At 48.6% G+C, this 22,500-nt stretch overlaps 1 protein-coding gene across 11 annotated transcripts in view; it reads left to right on the top strand.

Annotated features, from left to right (window-relative positions):
- LOC139748260 (uncharacterized) overlaps positions 1-22,500 on the top strand; it is a 392,710-nt gene that overhangs the window by 225,705 nt on the left and 144,505 nt on the right. For all 11 annotated transcript variants that reach the window (XM_071661213.1, XM_071661283.1, XM_071661232.1 and 8 more), the window contains exon 4: positions 13,003-13,127. In XM_071661213.1, coding sequence (XP_071517314.1) covers positions 13,003-13,127 — 125 coding nt within the window. The remainder of the gene's footprint in view (positions 1-13,002; positions 13,128-22,500) is intronic.

Raw genomic sequence — 22,500 nt, 5'->3', positions numbered from 1 at the left:
CTCGCACACACCTTCTTTATGGAGATTTTTTGAGGAAGTTCGTCTCCTCCGCCTCCCCCACGTCAGCACTGGAGGAGAGTGTCCCTTCTCCCTCACTCAACTCGCCAACCTCCAAAGCTTGGCAGCCTGGCACCAAACCGCACGCACCCCCCCTGAACCTCCATGTCATCAAGCAGGTCATGTGAGACCGACGTAACGTCACATTACTGACCCACAGTCGCCCAGGCTGGTTAGGTACAACTTCCAGACACTCGTCCAGTGGTTGGAGATCACCAGTTAGGGCTTGAGTATATTTCCAGTGGTTGGAGATCACCAGTTAGGGCTTGAGTATATTTCCAGTGGCACGTGATCATGCTTTCCACACCAGTACGGTACCAGGTACTTCTTCGGGTACTTCTTCGGGTACTTCTTCCGGTACTTCTTCGGGTACTTCTTCTGGTACTCCTTCAGGTGCTTCTTCGAGTACTTCTTCGGGTACTTCTTCAGGTGCTTCTTCGAGTACTTCTTCGGGTACTTCTTCGGGTACTTCTTCGGGTACTCTTTCAGGTGCTTCTTCTGGTACTTCTTCAGGTGCTTCTTCGGGTACTTCTTCAGGTGCTTCTTCAGGTACTTCTTCAGGTGCTTCTTCTGGTACTTCTTCAGGTGCTTCTTCGGGTACTTCTTCGGGTACTTCTTCAGGTGCTTCTTCGGGTACTTCTTCAGGTGCTTCCTCTGGTACTTCTTCAGGTACTTCTTCAGGTACTTCTTCAGGTGCTTCTTCGGGTACTTCTTCAGGTACTTCTTCAGGTACTTCTTCAGGTGCTTCTTCGAGTACTTCTTCAGGCACTTCTTCAGGTACTTCTTCAGGTACTTCTTCGGGTACTTCTTCAGGCACTTCTTCGGGTACATTTTCTTCCCATGGATTGTGTGTGGAGGTCAGCCACACGAGGACTGGCCGTCATGTAGCCTCCATCCTTCCCTCGCACTGCCAAGCTGTGGAAATTCTCCTTCTTTCGTCCTTTATGTGTTCCTTAATTCTTTCCCTTTTTTTTCCCCTAAGAGTAGAGTTCTACACACTTTTCACATCATTTCAACTTTTCAAATAACTCTGGCTTCGAGTGGGGAGATCCATTTGCTCGTGCCACATCAGCTACCAGGAGAATATATATATATATATATATATATATATATATATATATATATATATATATATATATATATATATATATATATATATATATATATCCCTGGGGATAGGGGAGAAAGAATACTTCCCACGTATTCCCTGCGTGTCGTAGAAGGCGACTAAAAGGGGAGGGAGCGGGGGGTGGAAATCCTCCCCTCTCATTATTTTTTTTTTAATTTTCCAAAAGAAGGAACAGAGAAGGGGGCCAGGTGAGGATATTACCTCAAAGGCCCAGTTCTCTGTTCTTAACGCTACCTCGCAAACGCGGGAAATGGCGAATAGTTTGAAAGAAAAAAGAAAAGATATATATATATATATATATATATATATATATATATATATATATATATATATATATATACCTCGATCGACAAGGGCACCACGTGCGAAGTGTAGTTTCCAGACACCACCACAGGGAGTCATAATAACACCAGAAAATGGACAAAAAGAAAAAAAAAAAAAGGGAATCCTAAAGGTAATCCAATTCCCTTTTTTTTTTTTGTTCCCATCGTGTAAGAAATGTAGAAAGATTTTTTTTTACCTGGAATACTAATATTCCTCGATATCCCTTCTCAAAAAAATGGAAAAAAAATTGAGTTTCAGTAAAAAAAAAAGAAAAATTCTAAAATTCCTGCATTTGATGCAAATTCTCGGCATTCCCTAAGATCGAGCCAGCCTTCTGTAAAGTTCTGATTCTCTATATAATGTGAGGCTCTTGCAATATCTGGTCTCTAGGGTTAAAATCCTGCCCTTTTTTTCTCTACACACGCCCTCCTCGCTCCCCAGACGTCTTCACTGAAAATAAAGGATTTTGTAAAATTCAGAGATTTTTTGTGGGAGAACATCACTCTTCATGATAATATATATATATATATATATATATATATATATATATATATATATATATATATATACACACACACACACACACATATATATATATATATATATATATATATATATATATATATACATATATACACCGCAAGAGCCCCTTTCAAAGAGGGTCCTGGGGTAACACACACACACACACACACACACACACACACACACAGATATAGATAGATAAATATAGATAGATATAGACATATATATATATATATATATATATATATATATATATATATATATATAGAGAGAGAGAGAGAGAGAGAGAGAGAGAGAGAGAGAGAGAGAGAGAGAGAGAGAGAGAGAGAGAGAGAGAGAGAGAGAGAGATAATATAGATCGTAAGACAGATAAACAGACAAACAGACAGACAGACAGACAGATCCTTAGAATGATGTCTGGAACTCACAGTGTGTGTCTCCACCTGCCTCCAAAATCCTCCTTGCAGGAGGTCATCCTCCCACCCCACTTCCTGTGTCACTGATCACTTCTGGTGCTCCTGCTCAACCACATGACCACTACCATCATCATCATTAGCCACCTCACCCACCGCGCGTTCCTGTGCGTGTTTCCTCGTAGCCGAGATGACGTGGTGCGGTGGTGCCTGGCCTCTGGCCCCCATAAGCTTATGAGGGAGGGGGGAAGGCCAAATATGGTCGGAGCTGGCGCCTCCAGACGTAATAATTCGGGCCTTAGCAACTTCATTTTCCACGCTCCTGGATAAAATGGCGCTGGGGGAAGGAGGAGAGGAGGAGGGGTATTATAATTTTTTACGTTCCCTTGACTGTGTGTGTGTGTGTGAGGAGGAGGAGGAGGAGGAGGTAGAGAGAGAGAGAGAGTAAGAAGGTGTGTGTGTGTGTGTGTGTGTGTGTGTGTGTGTGTGTGTGTGTGTGTGTGTGTGTGTGTGTGTGTGTGTGTGAGGAGGAGGTAGCGAGAGAGAGAGAGAGAGAGAGAGAGAGAGAGAGAGAGAGAGAGAGAGAGAGAGAGAGAGAGAGAGAGAGAGTAAGAAGGTGTGTGTGTGTGTGTGTGTGTGTGTGTGTGTGTGTGTGTGAGGAGGTAGCGAGAGAGAGAGAGAGAGAGAGAGAGAGAGAGAGAGAGAGAGAGAGAGAGAGAGAGAGAGAGAGAGAGAGTAAGAAGGTGTGTGTGTGTGTGTGTGTGTGTGTTCTGGTGAGCGCTGGTCTAATGTACCACTCCACCCTGGTCTACGGGGGGTAAATATAAACCTTAACGACACTTCCCCCCCCCCCCCCCCGTAGTGTTTATTATCATAATCTGGTTATTAATCTATGTTTAGCCCACTCGCGCTGCTCCCTTAGACCGTGGCTGATAATGTCCCAGCTATAAGCTCTATTTACTTCAGCATACACATAAATAATGCTGTACATCATTATGTTTACCTTCCCATTCCATGGTTAGGTTACCCTCCCGCTCCATGCTTATTTAGCCTTCCATTCCATGGTTATGTTACCCTCCCATTCCATGGTTAGGTTATCCTCCCATTCCATGGTTGGGTTACCCTCCCATTCCATGGTTAGGTTACCCTCCAATTCCATGCTTATTTAGCCTTCCATTCCATGGTTATGTTACCCACCCATTCCATGGTTATGTTACCCACCCATTCCATGGTTATGTCTCCCTCCCATTCCATGGTTATGTTACCCACCCATTCCATGGTTATGTTACCCACCCATTCCATGGTTATGTCTCCCTCCCATTCCATGGTTATGTTACCCACCCATTCCATGGTTAGGTTACCCTCCCATTCCATGGTTATGTCTCCCTCCCATTCCATGGTTAGGTTACCCTCCCGCTCCATGGTTATGTCACCCTCCCATTCCATGGTTATGTCACCCTCCCACTCCACGTCATGTTACCCTCCCATTGCCCTTCCACGTTCTATCACCAGATCAGCAGGAGCTGTCGGAACTTAACACCCCCAACCCCCCTACACACACACACACACACACACACACACACACACCACACATACACACACAACACAACACACATCACTCCCGGGCCAGTCCAAGTTCACGGACGGCCAGCTAAGATGATGTTGTATCAAGTGATCCACTGTGCATGGCGGCATGCGACCCACCTGGTAGTTTGATGGACCCGGAGCCTCCGACCTGACCCGTGAAGGTCAGGGCCACCGAACCCCATGGGTCGTAAGGTCGTGCTCAAGGGCCGCTACCCTCGCACACCTTAAGGGTCGTATGGTCGTGCTCAAGGACCGCTACCATCGCACGCCAAGGGTCGTAAGGTCGTGCTCAAGGAACGCTACCATCGCACGCCAAGGGTCGTAAGGTCGTGCTCAAGGAGCCCTTCCATCGCACGCCTCAAGGGTCGTAAGGTCGTGCTCAAGGGCCGCTACCATCGCACACCTTAAGGGTCGTATGGTCGTGCTCAAGGACCGCTACCATCGCACGCCAAGGGTCGTAAGGTCGTGCTCAAGGACCGCTACCATCGTAAGGTCGTGCTCAAGGACCGCTACCATCTTAAGGTCGTGCTCAAGGACCGCTACCATCGTAAGGTCGTGCTCAAGGACCCCTACAATCACACGCCAAGGGTCGTATGGTCGTGCACAAGGACCCCCCTACCATCACACCTCAAGGGTCGTATGGTCGTGTGCGACGGGATGGCGCACCTTTCTCTTGGGCGTTTTTTCCACGAGTTTCCCCGTTGTGGCCGCGTCTTATGTCAGTCCCTTCCCTCCCTCCCCCTCACTCCCCTCCCTCACTCCCTTCCCTCCCCTAAGATGTAGGGCGGCGGGGGGGGGGGGGGATACCCCGGACCCTTCCCTGGACGAGGGGAAAATGTGCGAGGGGAAGATCCTGAAACCGGTTCCCGGCAACAGACGACGTCTATCATTCTTGTATAAACTGCTTCCTGTCTTTGCCCAAGGGAATAGAAGACTTATTCACAGGCTCGTCCCTCACTCAGTGTCTGGACACACACACACACACACACACACACACACACACACACGCACGCACACATCGTACAAAAGCTTCAAATGCTGTATGGTAAGCAGAGAAGGTTTGAGAGATGAGGGCGACCACGGAGTGTAAGACTCCCCCACCCTTACAGTACAAATACGTAACGCAAATAGTAATTATGTAATCTTTGCTCTATATTCCCAGTTTCTAACTGTAGTTAATTCCTTTTAACTGTCTATTATTATCATTATTATTATTACTATTATTATTATTATTATTATTATTATTATTATTATTATTATTATTATTATCATTATTATCATTATCATTATTATTATTATTATTAGTAGTAGTAGTAATAGCGGTAGTAGTAGTAGTAGAAGTAGTAGTAGTAGTAGTAGTAGCAGTAGTAGTAGTAGTAGTAGCAGTAGTAGTAGCAGTAGCACATACCGAATACAATCTTGCTCGCCAATGAACCACGTATCTTCACCATACATAACATACATCTTGCACAATGTTGTACGGAAACATAAACTCGTGTAGCTGAGTGGCGGGCGGCACACACGCTCAAGTGAGGGCCGCACACAGTGAGCGCCTGGTGTGTGGTGGGTGCTTGAGCTCCCTCACTGTGTGGTGGGTGCTTGAGCTCCCTCACTGTGTGGTGGGTGCTTGAGCTCCCTCACTGTGTGGTGGGTGCATGAGCTCCCTCACTGTGTGGTGGGTGCTTGAGCTCCCTCACTGTGTGGTGGGTGCATGAGCTCCCTCACTGTGTGGTGGGTGCTTGAGCTCCCTCACTGTGTGGTGGGTGCATGAGCTCCCTCACTGTGTGGTGGGTGCATGAGCTCCCTCACTGTGTGGTGGGTGCTTGAGCTCCCTCACTGTGTGGTGGGTGCTTGAGCTCCCTCACTGTGTGGTGGGTGCTTGAGCTCCCTCACTGTGTGGTGGGTGCTTGAGCTCCCTCACTGTGTGGTGGGTGCTTGAGCTCCCTCACTGTGTGGTGGGTGCTTGAGCTCCCTCACTGTGTGGTGGGTGCTTGAGCTCCCTCACCGCCTGGTGTATTGTGATGTGTGTGTGTGTGTGTGTGTATGTGTGTGTGGGGCTTGCTGCTCTAGTCACCCACTGCCCACCCTCACTCCCTGCCTCTGTTTACGTATATCTCTCCTCACACACACACACACACACACACCAGCGGAGTCCCCCCCGCAGGGTTCTGTTATGTGACCATCACTCTTCGTGATTTACGTAAATGCCTCGCCAGAGGGTACGGATGTCCGTGTGGGAAGAAGAAAAAGTGGTTGTGCAGATGATGCAGAGGTCATGAAAGAAGTGGGGGGGAAAAAAAAAAAGATGGGGAGGTGGGTGGGTGGTGGACTGCATCACATTACAATGGGGAACCCTGGCGATCTCCAAAGCTGGTCTGATGCGCGGTTGATGAAGTTCAAATGTATCGTCACGAGGATGAGGGGGGAGAGCGACTGAGGGAAGGAGGCAGGACATAAACTGCAGGAATCTTTGTCTGAGAAAGACTTGCGAGTGGACAATGTTACAGAGCCTTCCGCCAGAGTGAGGGCCCCACCTCAGTCGGGCCAACTGTCTACTGATAGATGTTCGAACTGCAATGAAGTTCATGGATAAGGTGAAGTTCATGGATAAGATGAAGTTCATGGATAAGGTGAAGTTCATGGATAAGATGAAGTTCATGGATAAGAAAATGTTCAGCGAGCTGTCGACTGTATTCATACCTAAGTCGAAAGTCTGAATATATGCCTCTCTAGGTGTTTTGGTCACCGCCCAGCAAGCTGCACAGATGAATGAAGACACGGTTAAACGTGGACAGCACAAGGAAATGTAAAAAAAAAAAATTAAAGTCGTATGAACACAGAGAATGTTCATGAGACGGGGGCCTCACGAGTGTAAAATCTCTCTCTCTCTCTCTCTCTCTCTCTCTCTCTCTCTCTCTCTCTCTCTCTCTCTCTCTCTCTCTCTCTCTCTCACCCCTCACCCTACAGTGTCATAATTGGTAAATACACTAATCATTTGGCTGTGTTGATCCGTTACGTGGATGCTGTCACCTTAATTTTTGTGCGCTTGTTTGCTTCCCAGTCTCGTCGCACATCAGGTGGATACCACTGCTGGCTTTGTTTACTACACCCATTAAACGTGACGTGTGCAGTCAGATGGCTTTGTTTACTATCAAAACATCACACTACTGCTGGCATCAGCTGGTTTCCCTTACCCCTACCACACACGTAACTAGCACCACCTGGCTTATCTTCCCACAAAAATAAAATGCCCTCAGGCAAGGTTCTGCATTTAACACATAATGAACACATCTTCCATATTAACCTGGCGTGGTTTGCCTCGCCGCCTCAACAAACAGGTATCGTAAGACTTGAACCTGATTTCTCCAAACCTTCACTCAGGACACAAACACCACAGGTAGACCTTTCCCTACACTCAGAACACAGACAACACAATCGGAGGAGGAGGAGGAGGAGGAGGAGGATACGTTTTTGTTTTGCCTCCAGAACTCCGTGTGTGTGTGTGTGTGTGTGTGTGTGTGTGTGTGTGTGTGTGTGTGTGTGTGTGTGTGTGTGTGTGTGTGTGTGTGTGTGTGTGTGTGTGTGATTGGCCGATCGGTCGCTCGGCCCCACGCCTCGCGCAGGCCTCGGTCATACTCCATCCCATCCACAGTGTCATGTGACCTGCATTAACTGTCAGTCTTGGTGGTGGAGGAGGAGGACGAGGGTGGGGTGAGGGTGGTGGTGGAGGAGGAGAAGGGTGGGGTTGGGGTTGCGGTGGAGGAGGAGGAGGTGGGTGGGGTTGAGGTGGTGGAGGACGAGGGTGGGGTGAGGGTTGCGGTGGAGGTGAGGACATTTCTGTCGCACATCACTCGCGAGCTGACCCTCCTCCTCACCATCATCATCATCAGCTGCTGCTGCCTCCTCTTCGTCAACGGATACACGTCAGAATCAATAATTAAAAAAATAAGGTCGGGGGAACGGCGGCGTGGGGCTGACACACACACACACACACACACACACACACACACACACGTCTCGCGGCCTTCTTTGCTTCAAACCAGAGCTGATCCAGACATAAACAGCTGAAGGCGATCTGATTATTCCTCTCACACACACCCACAAAGAACCATCTAGTTCTTCCCATCTCGTCAACCACACTGTGGAACTCTCTCACTATCTCCTCCTCAACCTTCTTCCCATATGGTATATCCTCCTCCTCCTCCTCCTCACCCCGGGGGAGGCCACTATCTCAAAAAAAAAAAAGATAATAATCACCTCACAAGACAGTTAAGTTACACTATCCACTTCAGCCTTTCAATCCGTTACGCCAATCCGGGTTGGCGGTATGAGGTCGACGTGCCCCCCTTCAGGAAGCCAAGGTCAGTCAGCCCCCCGTCGCTGCTGTATGTCCACTGCAGCCACAGTGAAATATGGATTAGCTATTCATTTTGTGACGTTCTCTCCGTGCGACACTCACACTCACACACACACATGGGCGCGAGGGGCGGGCGATCCACTTGGCTCAGTCAGTGCTGCACTCTCTGATCGATCTCCGTGCTTGCGGGCGTAGTGAGGAGGGGGAGAGAGGAGAGGTGGAGCAAAATACGTTTTCCACAGGATACGATCAGTGAGTGGGAATCTTTGCTGCGTTCATGTTTGCGGTGGGATGGGGGTGGGGTGGGGTCTCTCGTCTCTGTTGCCTGGCACCGTCACTCGTCATATAACACAGGCCTCCCTCCCCCCCACTGGCTTTGTTTACCTCCGTAACTCCTCTTGATAACACAGGCCTGTTTACTTCCGTAACTCCTCTCTTCATAACACAGGCCTGTTTACTTCCGTAACTCCTCTCTTCATAACACAGGCCTGTTTACTTCCGTAACTCCTCTCTTCATAACACAGGCCTGTTTACTTCCGTAACTCCTCTCTTCATAACACAGGCCTGTTTACCTCCGTAACTCCCCTTCATAACACAGTCCATCACCTGACTTTGTGATTCGTACACAAAACAGCTATCCATTCCTTGGTTCGTCTAGAAGAAAAAAAAATCGTATAATCTTCTTCTTCACCATTTCTGGTGCACAGCATCTCTTTTGCTCTATCTAGATCGTGGTAACACAAAATACCTCAGAGGGCAAACCATATCTCATTCCGCTCTTCTGCCTGCTACGCTCTAACAGCTCCTCCTTCCCTCCCTCCCTCACCTCCCGCGGTCATGAACCCCGTGTCACCACCGGCCTATATATACTGTCATTTAAAAGAGAGAAAACATCTAAGTAACTCATTTAAGCCTCCGACGGTACAAAGGGGGAGGAGGAGGAGGAGGAGGAGGAAGGAGAAGGAGGAGGAGGGAGAGGAGGAGGAGGAGGAGGAGGAGGAGGAGGAGGAGGAGGAGGAGGAGGAGGAGAAAGGAGAAAAATATATATATATATATAAAAAAAAAATTCTTACATTCCTGGTCAATGTAAACACCGTGGCCGACCATCCGGGCGACGCATGTACCTTACGCTGCGTCGCCGACGCAGGTCGCAGTGAGCGCGAGAGCGCCAGAGAGGCTGCTGCATTAATGATCTCCCCCCCCCCCCCTCTCTCCCTCTCTCTCTCTCTTTCTCCCAGTGGCAATCCTCTCGCTAAAATGCAAAAATAAATGAAATATATATATAAAAAAGAAGTACCGGAGCGGACAGGATAATCATCACGGCCAAATGACCGACCGTCCAACACTCGGACGTGTCGCACATGAGCGAGGGTGACGTCCAGGGAGAGAGAGAGAGAGAGAGAGAGAGAGAGAGAGAGAGAGAGAGAGAGAGAGAGAGAGAGAGTCGTTCGGGAAAGATGAGGCCGGTCGTGTGGGCGCGTGGGAAGAACTCTACGAACCAGGGAAGCGCAGAGTCATAAGGGCGTGAGGACGATATCCAAGTGTGTATGTGTGTGTGTGTGTGTGTGTGTGTGTGTGTGTGTGTGAGTGTGTGTGTGTGTGTACGCTACTGTGTGGTGGACGCTACCCTGCGGAAGAGAGGGACCAGCGTGCATGGTGGGGCGGAAGGGAATATCACCTCTCCAGCGCGTACTTTTGTGATCGTATCACCACTGTGTGGAGGGAGGGAGGGAGTGGAAGGAGGTGGAGGGAGTGGAGGGAGTGGAGTGTAGGAGGGGAGAGTAGGAACCTTCCTAAGACGGTCACGTACGAGAGGCCATATCTATCACCACTGTGCGGGAAGGACACACGCGACACACCCGGTGTACGGGTCAGTACAAGGCCTGGTGAGAGGGAAGACTCCATTCTTCTTGTGTGTGTGGGAGACCCATTCTTCTCGTGTGTGAGGGAGACCCATTCTTCTCGTGTGTGTGGGAGACCCATTCTTCTTGTGTGTGTGTGGGAGACCCATTCTTCTTGTGTGTGTGGGAGACCCATTCTTCTCGTGTGTGTGTGGGAGACCCATTCTTCTCGTGTGTGTGGGAGACCCATTCTTCTCGTGTGTGTGGGAGACCCATTCTTCTCGTGTGTGTGTGTGAGACCCATTCTTCTCGTGTGTGTGGGAGACCCATTCTTCTCGTGTGTGTGTGGGAGACCCATTCTTCTCGTGTGTGTGGGAGACCCATTCTTCTCGTGTGTGTGGGAGACCCATTCTTCTCGTGTGTGTGTGGGAGACCCATTCTTCTCGTGTGTGTGGGAGACCCATTCTTCTCGTGTGTGTGGGAGACCCATTCTTCTCGTGTGTGTGGGAGACCCATTCTTCTCGTGTGTGTGGGAGACCCATTCTTCTCGTGTGTGTGGGAGACCCATTCTTCTCGTGTGTGTGTGTGGGAGACCCATTCTTCTCGTGTGTGTGTGTGGGAGACCCATTCTTCTCGTGTGTGTGTGTGGGAGACCCATTCTTCTCGTGTGTGTGGGAGACCCATTCTTCTCGTGTGTGTGTGTGGGAGACCCATTCTTCTCGTGTGTGTGTGTGGGAGACCCATTCTTCTCGTGTGTGTGGGAGACCCATTCTTCTCGTGTGTGTGTGGGAGACCCATTCTTCTCGTGTGTGTGGGAGACCCATTCTTCTCGTGTGTGTGGGAGACCCATTCTTCTCGTGTGTGTGTGGGAGACCCATTCTTCTCGTGTGTGTGGGAGACCCATTCTTCTCGTGTGTGTGGGAGACCCATTCTTCTCGTGTGTGTGGGAGACCCATTCTTCTCGTGTGTGTGGGAGACCCATTCTTCTCGTGTGTGTGGGAGACCCATTCTTCTCGTGTGTGTGTGGGAGACCCATTCTTCTCGTGTGTGTGTGTGGGAGACCCATTCTTCTCGTGTGTGTGTGTGGGAGACCCATTCTTCTCGTGTGTGTGGGAGACCCATTCTTCTTGTGTGTGTGTGGGAGACCCATTCTTCTCGTGTGTGTGTGGGAGACCCATTCTTCTCGTGTGTGAGGGAGACCCATTCTTCTCGTGTGTGTGGGAGACCCATTCTTCTCGTGTGTGTGGGAGACCCATTCTTCTCGTGTGTGTGGGAGACCCATTCTTCTCGTGTGTGTGGGAGACCCATTCTTCTCGTGTGTGTGTGGGAGACCCATTCCTACAGCGAGGCTTACGACATCAGTCATTGTAGTCAGTGGGTTCCATCACTTGGCGCTGGCTGGTTTACTGCACTGTTACTCTTACAAGGAATGGCGAACCCACCACAGAGAAAGACATTGCCACGATGGTTTTATGAAGGGGGAAACACACAGCAATCTGTGTGTGTGGGGGTATTGTTTGTTTATCATAGGACCCGACCCCCTCACACACACACACACACACACACACACACACACACACACACACACACACACACACACACACACTAGCAGTGGCACAATCAACGTGCAAAAAGGTGTGGGGGTGGGAAAAGGTGCCTCGCTGAGCACTTTTTTGTGAAGACTATGTCGACCAAATTTGTGGAGAGATCTTTCCCTAGTAACGACCCTGATGTAATTCAGAGATAAGTGGAGAGGTCTTTCCCCAGAAACGACCCTGATGTAATTCAGAGATAAGTGGAGAGGTCTTTCCCTAGTAACGACCCTGATGTAATTCAGAGATAAGTGGAGAGATCTTTCCCTAGAAACGACCCTGATGTAATTCAGAGATAAGTGGAGAGATCTTTCCCTAGTAACGACCCTGATGTAATTCAGAGATAAGTGGAGAGATCTTTCCCTAGTAACGACCCTGACGTAATTCAGAGATAAGTGGAGAGGTCTTTCCCTAGACACGACCCTGATGTAATTAAGAGATAAGGACATTCCCCCACCAACGTTCGTGGCGTATATTGACAGCTACAACCCAAAAGTGGTCAATACACAACGTATGTTACATGATCACCGCAACCCACACAGAGGTCATTACATAACGTATGTGACATGGTCACCACAACCCACACAGAGGTCATTACACAACGTATGTTACATCATCACCACAACCCACACACAGATCATTACACAACGTGTATGACATGATCACCACAACCCACACAGGTCATTACAACAACGTATGTTACATGATCACCACAACCCACACACAGGTCAGTACAACAACGTATGACATCATCACCACAACCCACACACAGGCCATTACACAACGTATGTGACATGATCACCATAACCCACACACAGATCATTACACAACGTATGTTACATGATCACCATAACCCACACACAGGTCAGTACTCAACGTATGTGACATGATCACCACAACCCACACACACAGATCATTACAACAACGTATGTTCCATGATCACCACAACCCACACACACAGGCCATTACAACAACGTATGTTACATGATCACCACAACCCACACACAGGCCATGACAACAACGTATGTGACATCATAAGCTCCTACTCACACACAGATCAGTACATACACACAGCGTCCATCACATCCGTGACCCCCCCCTCATGTCATACCAGTGAAGCGTACGTGTCGCAGTCTAAATGGACGCTCGTGAACCCTAACATCACTACCTCTTCATCCAGGCGTGGAGGACCTGACGGCCGAGAACCTGGTAGATCAGCTGGACAACGGAGTGTACGTGTGCCGCCTGGCCGAGGTGATCTCCAAGCGTGCCCAGGAGGCCAGGGACAAGGGCACCTCCACACTGGTAAGTCTTCCTTTCTATAGGGTCTTCCGTAACTTTATATGGGTCTTCCGTACTTTTATGTGGGTCTTCCATGCCTTTACATGGGTCTTCCATACCTTTATATGGGTCTTCCATACCTTTATATGGGTCTTCCATGCCTTTATATGGGTCTTCCATACCTTTATATGGGTCTTCCATGCCTTTATATGGGTCTTCCATACCTTTATATGGGTCTTCCATACTTTTATATGGGTCTTCCATGCCTTTATATGGGTCTTCCGTACTTTTATATGGGTCTTCCATGCCTTTATATGGGTCTTCCATGCCTTTATATGGGTCTTCCATACCTTCCATACCTTTGCATGGGTCTTCCATGCCTTTATATGGGTCTTCCATGCCTTTATATGGGTCTTCCATACCTTCCATGCCTTTACATGGGTCTTCCATACCTTTATATGGGTCTTCCGTACCTTTATATGGGTCTTCCATGCCTTTATATGGGTCTTCCATACCTTTATATGGGTCTTCCATACCTTTATATGGGTCTTCCATACCTTTATATGGGTCTTCCATACTACCATGGTCAGTATTCACTGTAAATCCTCCACTACGCATAGCCAAGTATTCACTGTAAATCCTCCACTACGCATGGCCAAGTATTCACTGTAAATCCTCCACTACGCATGGCCAAGTATTCACTGTAAATCCTCCACTACGCATGGCCAAGTATTCACTGTAAATCCCCCATTACGCATAGCCAAGTATTCATTGTAAATCCTCAACTACGCATGGCCAAGTATTCACTGTAAATCCTCCACTACGCATGGCCAAGTATTCACTGTAAATCCTCCACTACGCATGGCCAAGTATTCACTGTAAATCCTCCACTACGTATGGCCAAGTATTCACTGTAAATCCTGCACTACGTATGGCCAAGTATTCACTGTAAATCCAGCACTACGTATGGCCAAGTATTCACTGTAAATCCTCCACTACGCATGGCCAAGTATTCACTGTAAATCCTCCACTACGCATAGCCAAGTATTCACTGTAAATCCTCCACTACCCTGGCCAGTATTCACTGTAAATCCTCCATTACGTATGGCCAAGTATTCACTGTAAATCCTGCACTACGCATGGCCAAGTATTCACTGTAAATCCCCCATTACGCATGGCCAAGTATTCACTGTAAATCCTCCACTACGCATGGCCAAGTATTCACTGTAAATCCTCCACTACGCATAGCCAAGTATTCACTGTAAATCCTCCACTACGCATGGCCAAGTATTCACTGTAAATCCTCCACTACGCATAGCCAAGTATTCACTGTAAATCCTCCACTACGTATAGCCAAGTATTCACTGTAAATCCTCCACTACGCATGGCCAAGTATTCACTGTAAATCCTCCACTACGTATGGCCAAGTATTCACTGGAAATCCAGCACTTGTAATCCTTCACCAGACCGATCAAAACCACCACAGCATCGCTTTCCCGCACCACCATAAACCCTCGCGATTAATACCGATTAATATCTTCAGTATTTACAGCGGGGGGGGGGGGAGGGGATAGGTCCCTCGTTATGACATAACTATTCGCAGTAATGATCCCCGGTAATGAGGTAAATAAGAGCGTAAATAACCCCCACCCACCCTCAACTACCAATTAAGTGAAATGGTTCCCAATACCGTAGTCCAGTTTCAACAGACGAATTACCCATGTTCACAGTCAGGGGGGATTATATACGCCATTGATCATGGTTTCGAAGATGAGTAATCCCCCTTTTCGCAAGGGCCAGTTTTAACTATCCCAGTCTTTAGAAGAGTGTCAGTATTCACTTAATATTCGTCCACACCCAAAGTATGAATGTCAATATCCATCAATATTCTTGCAGCAGGTCGATATTCTCAATATTCCCCGTCCAAGGTCAATGATTATCATTAATCTTTTTTTCATTTTTTTTTTACTCGGGATTGATCTTCAACTTTCACATTAATCTTTCGCCATGTTAACGATCATGATAATCATCCATTGTGACCGTTGGCAGATGAAGCATTAATCCTCCTGTAACAGATTAATATTCACAATATAATCATTCATTGCGACGTCAATATTCGCATCAGTTCAATATTCACACCAATCCCGCAATATCAGGTCAATATTCAAATCATTCCTCCTTTCCCAGATCAAATATCGGGTCAATAATCAAGATAATTCTACCTTGCTCAAAAATGAATCACATTAATCCCGAGTTCTCCCGAGCTCAGAAATGAATCACATTAATCCCGAGTTCTCCAGAGCTCAAAAATGAATCACATTAATCCCGAGTTCTCCCGTGCTCAAAAATGAATCACATTAATCCCGAGTTCTCCCGGGCTCAAAAATGAATCACATTAATCCCGAGTTCTCCCGTGCTCAGAAATGAATCACATTAATCCCTAGTTCTCTCGGGCTCAGAAATGAATCACATTAATCCCGAGTTCCTGATATCCACACTAATCCTCCTTAACAAGTGAATAATCACACTGATCCTCTTGTATCAGCTAAATAATCACATGAATTCTCCTGAACCAGTAAATATAATCACATTAATCCCCCCCCCATTTGTACCACCACCGCACGTCGCACTGCCCACAATAATCCTTTGGTACTCGGGTCGTATTACAGCACACGAGTGGGATTAATATTATTCGTTGCCCTATGATCAAACGCAACCATGGGGGAGCGGGTGGCTTAGCACAACCCCCCTCAACCCCATGGAGGAGCGGGTGGCTTAGCACAACCCCCCTCAACCCCATGGGTGAGCGGGTGGCTTAGCACAACCCCCTAAACCCCATGGGGGAGCGGTTGGCTTAGCACAACCCCCTAAACCCCATGGGGGAGCGGGTGGCCTAGCAAACCCCCTCAACCCCATGGGTGAGCGGGTGGCCTAGCACAACCCCCCTCAACCCCATGGGTAAGCGGGTGGCTTAGCACAACTCCCTAACCCCATGGGTGAGCGGGTGGCTTAGCACAACCCCCTAAACCCCATGGGGGAGCGGGTGGCTTAGCACAACCCCCCTCAACCCCATGGGTGAGCGGGTGGCTTAGCACAACCCCCCTCAACCCCATGGGGGGAGCGGGTGGCTTAGCACAACCCCCCTCAACCCCATGGGGGGAGCGGGTGGCTTAGCACAACCCCCCTCAACCCCATGGGGGAGCGGGTGGCTTAGCACAACCCCCTCAACCCCATGGGGGGAGCGGGTGGCTTAGCACAACCCCCCTCAACCCCATGGGGGAGCGGGTGGCTTAGCACAACCCCCTCAACCCCATGGGTGAGCGGGTGGCTTAGCACAACCCCCTCAACCCCATGGGGGGAGGGGGTGGCTTAGCACAACCCCCTAACCCCATGGGGGGAGCGGGTGGCTTAGCACAACCCCCTCAACCCCATGGGGGAGCGGGTGGCTTAGCACAACCCCCTAACCCCATGGGTGAGCGGGTGGCTTAGCACAACCCCTCCTAACCCCATGGGGGAGCGGGTGGCTTAGCACAACCCCCTCAACCCCATGGGGGAGCGGGTGGCTTAGCACAACCCCCCTAACCCCATGGGGGAGCGGGTGGCTTAGCACAACCCCCTCAACCCCATGGGGGGAGCGGGTGGCTTAGCACAACCCCCTAACCCCATGGGGGGAGCGGGTGGCTTAGCACAACCCCCCTAACCCCATGGGGGAGCGGGTGGCTTAGCACAACCCCCCTCAACCCCATGGGGGAGCGGGTGGCTTAGCACAACCCCCCTAACCCCATGGGGGGAGCGGGTGGCTTAGCACAACCCCCTAACCCCATGGGGGAGCGGGTGGCTTAGCACAACCCCCTCAACCCCATGGGGGGAGCGGGTGGCTTAGCACAACCCCCTCAACCCCATGGGGGAGCGGGTGGCTTAGCACAACCCCCTCAACCCCATGGGGGAGCGGGCGGCTTAGACAACCCCTCAACCCCATGGGCGAGCGGGGGCCTATGGGGGGAGCGGGTGGCTTAGCACAACCCCCTCAACCCCATGGTGGAGCGGGTGGGCTTAGCACAACCCCCTAAACCCCATGGGTGAGCGGGTGGCTTAGCACAACCCCCCTAACCCCATGGGCGAGCGGGCGGCTTAGCACAACCCCCTCAACCCCATGGGGGAGCGGGCGGCTTAGCACAACCCCCTCAACCCCATGGGGGAGCGGGCGGCTTAGCACAACCCCCTCAACCCCATGGGTGAGCGAGTCGGGCGGGCGGGCGGGCGGGCAGTGATGTGTGAGAAGTACCCACGTCAAGTCAAGTGTCTGGACTGCAATAACCAGATCTGGGAAATTCTGGTTGAGAGAGAGAGAGAGAGAGAGAGAGAGAGAGAGAGAGAGAGAGAGAGAGAGAGAGAGAGAGAGAGAGAGAGAGAGAGAGAGAGAGAGAGAGGAGGGCCACGGACACCCAGTTTCTATTCTCATTAGACGAGAAAAAAAAAAATGAATAAAATCTGGTTTATTGGAAACTGGTGGCGAAGTTTGGCTGGCAACGTAAGGCACAGTTTTTTCTGTGTGTGTGTGTGTGTGTGTGTGTGTGTGTGTGGAGACCGAAGTTCCGTCTGAATAATAAAAATTCGGAAGAATTCATTTTTGGTCGCACCGAGATCCAATTTATACAGACTGACCGGCTAAAAAAAAAAATAAGGAAACCTTAGTTACTTGGTAAAGTATATGTAAATTTTGGTGACTTAGATATAAGACATATTATATATATATATATATATATATATATATATATATATATATATATATATATATATATATGATAAACAACTGACTTCATAAGTGCACAAACGCCACTTGTAAAGAGAATGATGAGCATCCTGAGCGCTTGCGTGTATTACCACATCCTCAGAGGACTAGTTCCAGTGTGTGATACAATAGAGGTTATGTATACAGAGCCGGAGGAGGAAACATGACCTCATTCTGTGCTTCCTCCGGTTCTGTATACATTACACCCACTGTAGCTATTCTCTTATTGTGTAACGAATCTTCTGAATATGTGGTAATACGCGAAAGCGCTCGCCTTTCTTGCGTCTCCTTGTGCAAGAGGTATATATATATATATATATATATATATATATATATATATATATATATATATATATATATATATATATATATATATTACATTACACTACCTCGCAAACGCGGGAGACAGCGACAAAGCAAAATAAAAAAAAACCATGGAAAGCTGTGTAGGTATGTATATTTGCGTGTGTGGACGTATGTAAGATACATGTGTATGGGGGGGGGTTGGGCCATTTCTTTCGTCTGTTTCCTTGCGCTACCTCGCAAACGCGGGAGACAGCGACAAAGTATAATAAAAAAAATATATATATATATATATATATATATATACACACACACACACACACATACACACACACTGATCGTCAACGTGAGATACGTACATTCTAATGGCATAAAGAAAAGGGCTATACATTGATGCTCCACGTGAGGCAGGGCAATTCTGGCGGGTTACGTAACGAGACACGCCGTGAACTACGGCTGGCGTCGGACCCCGTGACCTGCCGCTGCCAATGGGGAAGGAGGGAGGCGGCGGGCCAGGCCAGACCGGGCCGGACCCCCGTCCTTCCGCCAGCCTATACCAGACGGCTGGGCCAGACACCTCCCAGGCCGCGGCCGCCAGGGGGCCACCTCCAACAGTCTTCGCTGGCCGTCCTCCTCCTCCTCTTCCTCACATGGGGGCCGACCGTACTGATGAGTTCCACACCCTCTTTCCCCTTCTCCTGAATTTACTACGGTTTCTATTCCCTCCTTTTCCCCCCCTTTCTCCTGAACTTACGTTTTCTGTTTTTATCCATCTTGTTTTTTTTCTTTCCCCCACCCACATCCGTTCTAGTTTCTGTTCCCTGTCTTTATCCGCTTCATTCTCTCTCTTTCTCTCCTTCCATCCAGATGCGTGCAAGTCTTCGTCTCAGGCGTCTGTCTGTGCCCTAGTTTTTTCCTCACTCGTCCACATGCTCTTGATCATGTCTTGTCCTGGTTTGTTTGTCCTCCTTATCTCTCATCATTTTGTGTTTGTTACTATATCCCTCGGTTTTGATTATGGTTCTGCAGGATTCATTATTATTGCTGGTAACGTTTCCTTGATAGTTCAGACAACTGTTTACACACACACACACACGCACACACATATATATACATATATATATTTTCTTTTTTTTCATACTATTCGCCATTTCCCGCGATAGCGAGGTAGCGTTAAGAACAGAGAACTGGGCCTTTGAGGGAACATCCTCACCTGGCCCCCTTCTCTGTTCCTTCATTTGAAAAATTAAAAAAAAAAAAAAACGAGAGGGGAGGATTTCCAGCCCCCCGCTCCCTTCCCTTCTACGATACGCAGGGAATACGTGGGAAGTGTTCTTTCTCCCCTATCCCCAGGGATATATATATATATATATATATATATATATATATATATATATATATATATATTCTCATTCCCTGGGGATAGGGGAGAAAGAATACTTCCCACGTATTCCCTGCGTGTCGTAGAAGGCGACTAAAAGGGAAGGGAGCGGGGGGCTGGAAATCCTCCCCTCTCGTTTTTTTTTTTTTTTTTTTTTTTTTTTTTTTTTTTTCCAAAAGAAGGAACAGAGGAGAGGTCCAGGTGGGGATGTTCCCTCAGGGGCCCGGTCCTCTGTTCTTGGCGCTACCTCGCTGTCGCGGGAAATGGCGAATAGTATGAAAAAAAAAAAAAAAAAAAAATATATATATTCTTATGAGTCCACTGGGTAACATGTTTTTTCTAACGCACATAGAGCTGAATACACCAGCACATTTAATGATATTAATCTTTCTCTTATTCTCTAATTTTCTTAGTATCACTCTACCACCATTAGGTGGGCGCTCAAACACCAGTTCTCCACAGTTATCCATTTTATTTCAATCAAGCTTTCGCCTTCATCAGAGGCGTCATCGGAAATCTACAAAAAAGAAAAAAAAGGAAAAAAAAACGGCGTAAGAAAACTTGGGACAGGGTATGTAAAACGCAAAGGAAATGTAAGAAAACACACACATATAAAAGTAAGGAAAAACACCATAAGTGAAACAAATCAACAATATTATGAAGGGTAGTGTAGTCAACGCCTAAATGCAAAGTATGGAAACTAGTAATGATTCTGGTGTTATTCATTATAATCTCCCTCGTTAGCCTCGTCCAATACTTTTGCTCATGATGACGTCTGATTCCACCTCCTTGTTAAAAGTGGGGAGCCAGAGACGAGGCTCAGGGTGCAGGCTGTACGTCGACTGTGGTTTATGTGGTGGTGCCGAGAGCGGGCAATGCAACACCCCTCCCTGCTGGGATCCGCTGCCCTCCTGCGATACCCGGGCTCTAGGCTCGGCGCTACACGGACCTGGAGGTATCACCCTCACGCCGCCCCTCTGGCATCGCGAAGGAAGAGGCCCCCCTCACGATCCCCTTACCAGACGAGGTGAAGAGTATGGACACCGCTCCTCCTGTATCAGGCGTTAAGAGCGGTAGTAGAGGCAAGAGTGACGATATTGCTCGGTCGCCAGGCCTGGGCAAGATTAGTGATATTATCCCCGATGTTCAACGGCCACCAAGATGGGTGATACTCCTCTCAGACGTCCAGTGCCATGGCGGGAGTGATGCCTCACGCTGAGCAGTCGAGTTCAGGGGTCGTGCCTTCGTCAGGCACAAACGGGATACTAGAGAGTTCGTCATGCACAAATGGAACAGAAGATAGTTGGATCATCATGCAATGTTATGGCGCTGCTCTTCCCTGGTGTTCTGTAGGAAGTTGTCGTATCATTTCACACCCACGAGGCTTTTTTATACACTCGTAATCTTTGAATGCTTCGCAACGCGCACGAACGAGATACGATACTGCTTCGCCGTGGACACAAACGAGACGCGATACTGTTTTCGCTTTACGGCGCTCTTAGAACGGGAGATTAGCTTCCCAGGGACGTCTCTCGCACATACCTGGAAGCTCAAGTTGTTCTGTTTAATACGCAATGAAGCCTCGTATCTACCCAAGCTGGTCGTGAGAGCCGGGCAATACTATTTACATTTGATGGCCATCATCGTACCCGAAGTCTTCACGACAAGCAAAGAAGACGTTACCAAACCCTTGCCCACGAAAGTACGATCCTTGGGCACGGAGGGTCTGGTCTTACGTAAGCTGACACCCGTAAAGAATCAAACATCACGATGTCACACCAAAGGGTCGTACAGTCGTGCTGAAGTGATTAGAGTCGGTCTTCAGGGTCACCCAAAAGCACGAAGCTGTTTAACGACAAAGAGGGCCAGAGGTTAATGCTCCAAAAATTACGAAGACAGACCGACCCTGTAAAGAAATTAGATATGGGAAGACGGAGTGAGAAAGGGAAACCAAAACAGATAACAAAGAGGGCCAAAGGCTAATGCTCCAAAAATTACGAAGACAGACCGACCCTATAAAGAAACTAAATATGGGAAGACTGAGTGAGAAAGGGAAACCAAAACAGAGGAAGTGGGAAGGTCAGACCCCGATGCCCCCCCACCCAGCTTTCGATATCATTAAGGGTTTAGAAACGTAGGATCACCAGAGAGGTCTCGCGAAGGGGACGACCAGGCAGGCGGTGGTGGTGGTGACGCGGGAGAGAAAGTCACCGGTGGCTCTCTCGCCCTCCGGAACCCCATGCTAATGATCCGAAGAGAAGACTGTGAGAGACGGAGTCTACTTGAGGAAATGGCTACTGTCGTGGACGTCACAAGTCAGAGGAATATAGGATGATGATGGCTGGGCGGAGCAGAGCGGGGTCACCTCACCCTTCTCTGAGACCAGCTGTTCTTCTTCTTGCATGCTTCCACGGAAGGAAACTGCTGGTTCTTAAAGCAAGAGGCGAAACAAGCGAGCGAGCGAGCGAGAGAGAGGATTCCCTCCAAAAAAAACAAACACGAGAATCGATGGTATCAGCACCATACGTCTTCCACGTGTCCAGCGAGAGAGAGAGAGAGAGAGAGAGAGAGAGAGAGAGAGAGAGAGAGAGAGAGAGAGAGAGAGAGAGAGAGAGAGAGAGAGAGAGCCATACCTTTTTTTGTACTGTGAGGAAATAGATTTTTAGAGAGAGGCGAGGAACTAGTAAAGAGCTGCATCTTGGGGAGAGAGGGAATGAGAGAGGCCCTTAAGAGTCATCCAAGGAGGAGGAGTTTGGAGGAAAGAGAACCAGAGACAAGTTCTCTGTCATTAGGAAATAACAGAAAAAAAAACAGGAGAGAGAGAGAGAGAGAGAGAGAGAGAGAGAGAGAGAGAGAGAGAGAGAGAGATTGAGTAAAAAAAAGAGTTTAACGAATTAAAACTTTTTTGGGGGGGAGGGAAA

The sequence above is a fragment of the Panulirus ornatus genome, chromosome 5, assembly GCF_036320965.1.
Source record: "Panulirus ornatus isolate Po-2019 chromosome 5, ASM3632096v1, whole genome shotgun sequence".
Classification (NCBI taxonomy): domain Eukaryota; kingdom Metazoa; phylum Arthropoda; class Malacostraca; order Decapoda; family Palinuridae; genus Panulirus; species Panulirus ornatus.
The sequence above is the reverse complement of the archived record's forward strand: the minus strand, read 5'-3'. Positions and strand labels throughout refer to the sequence as shown.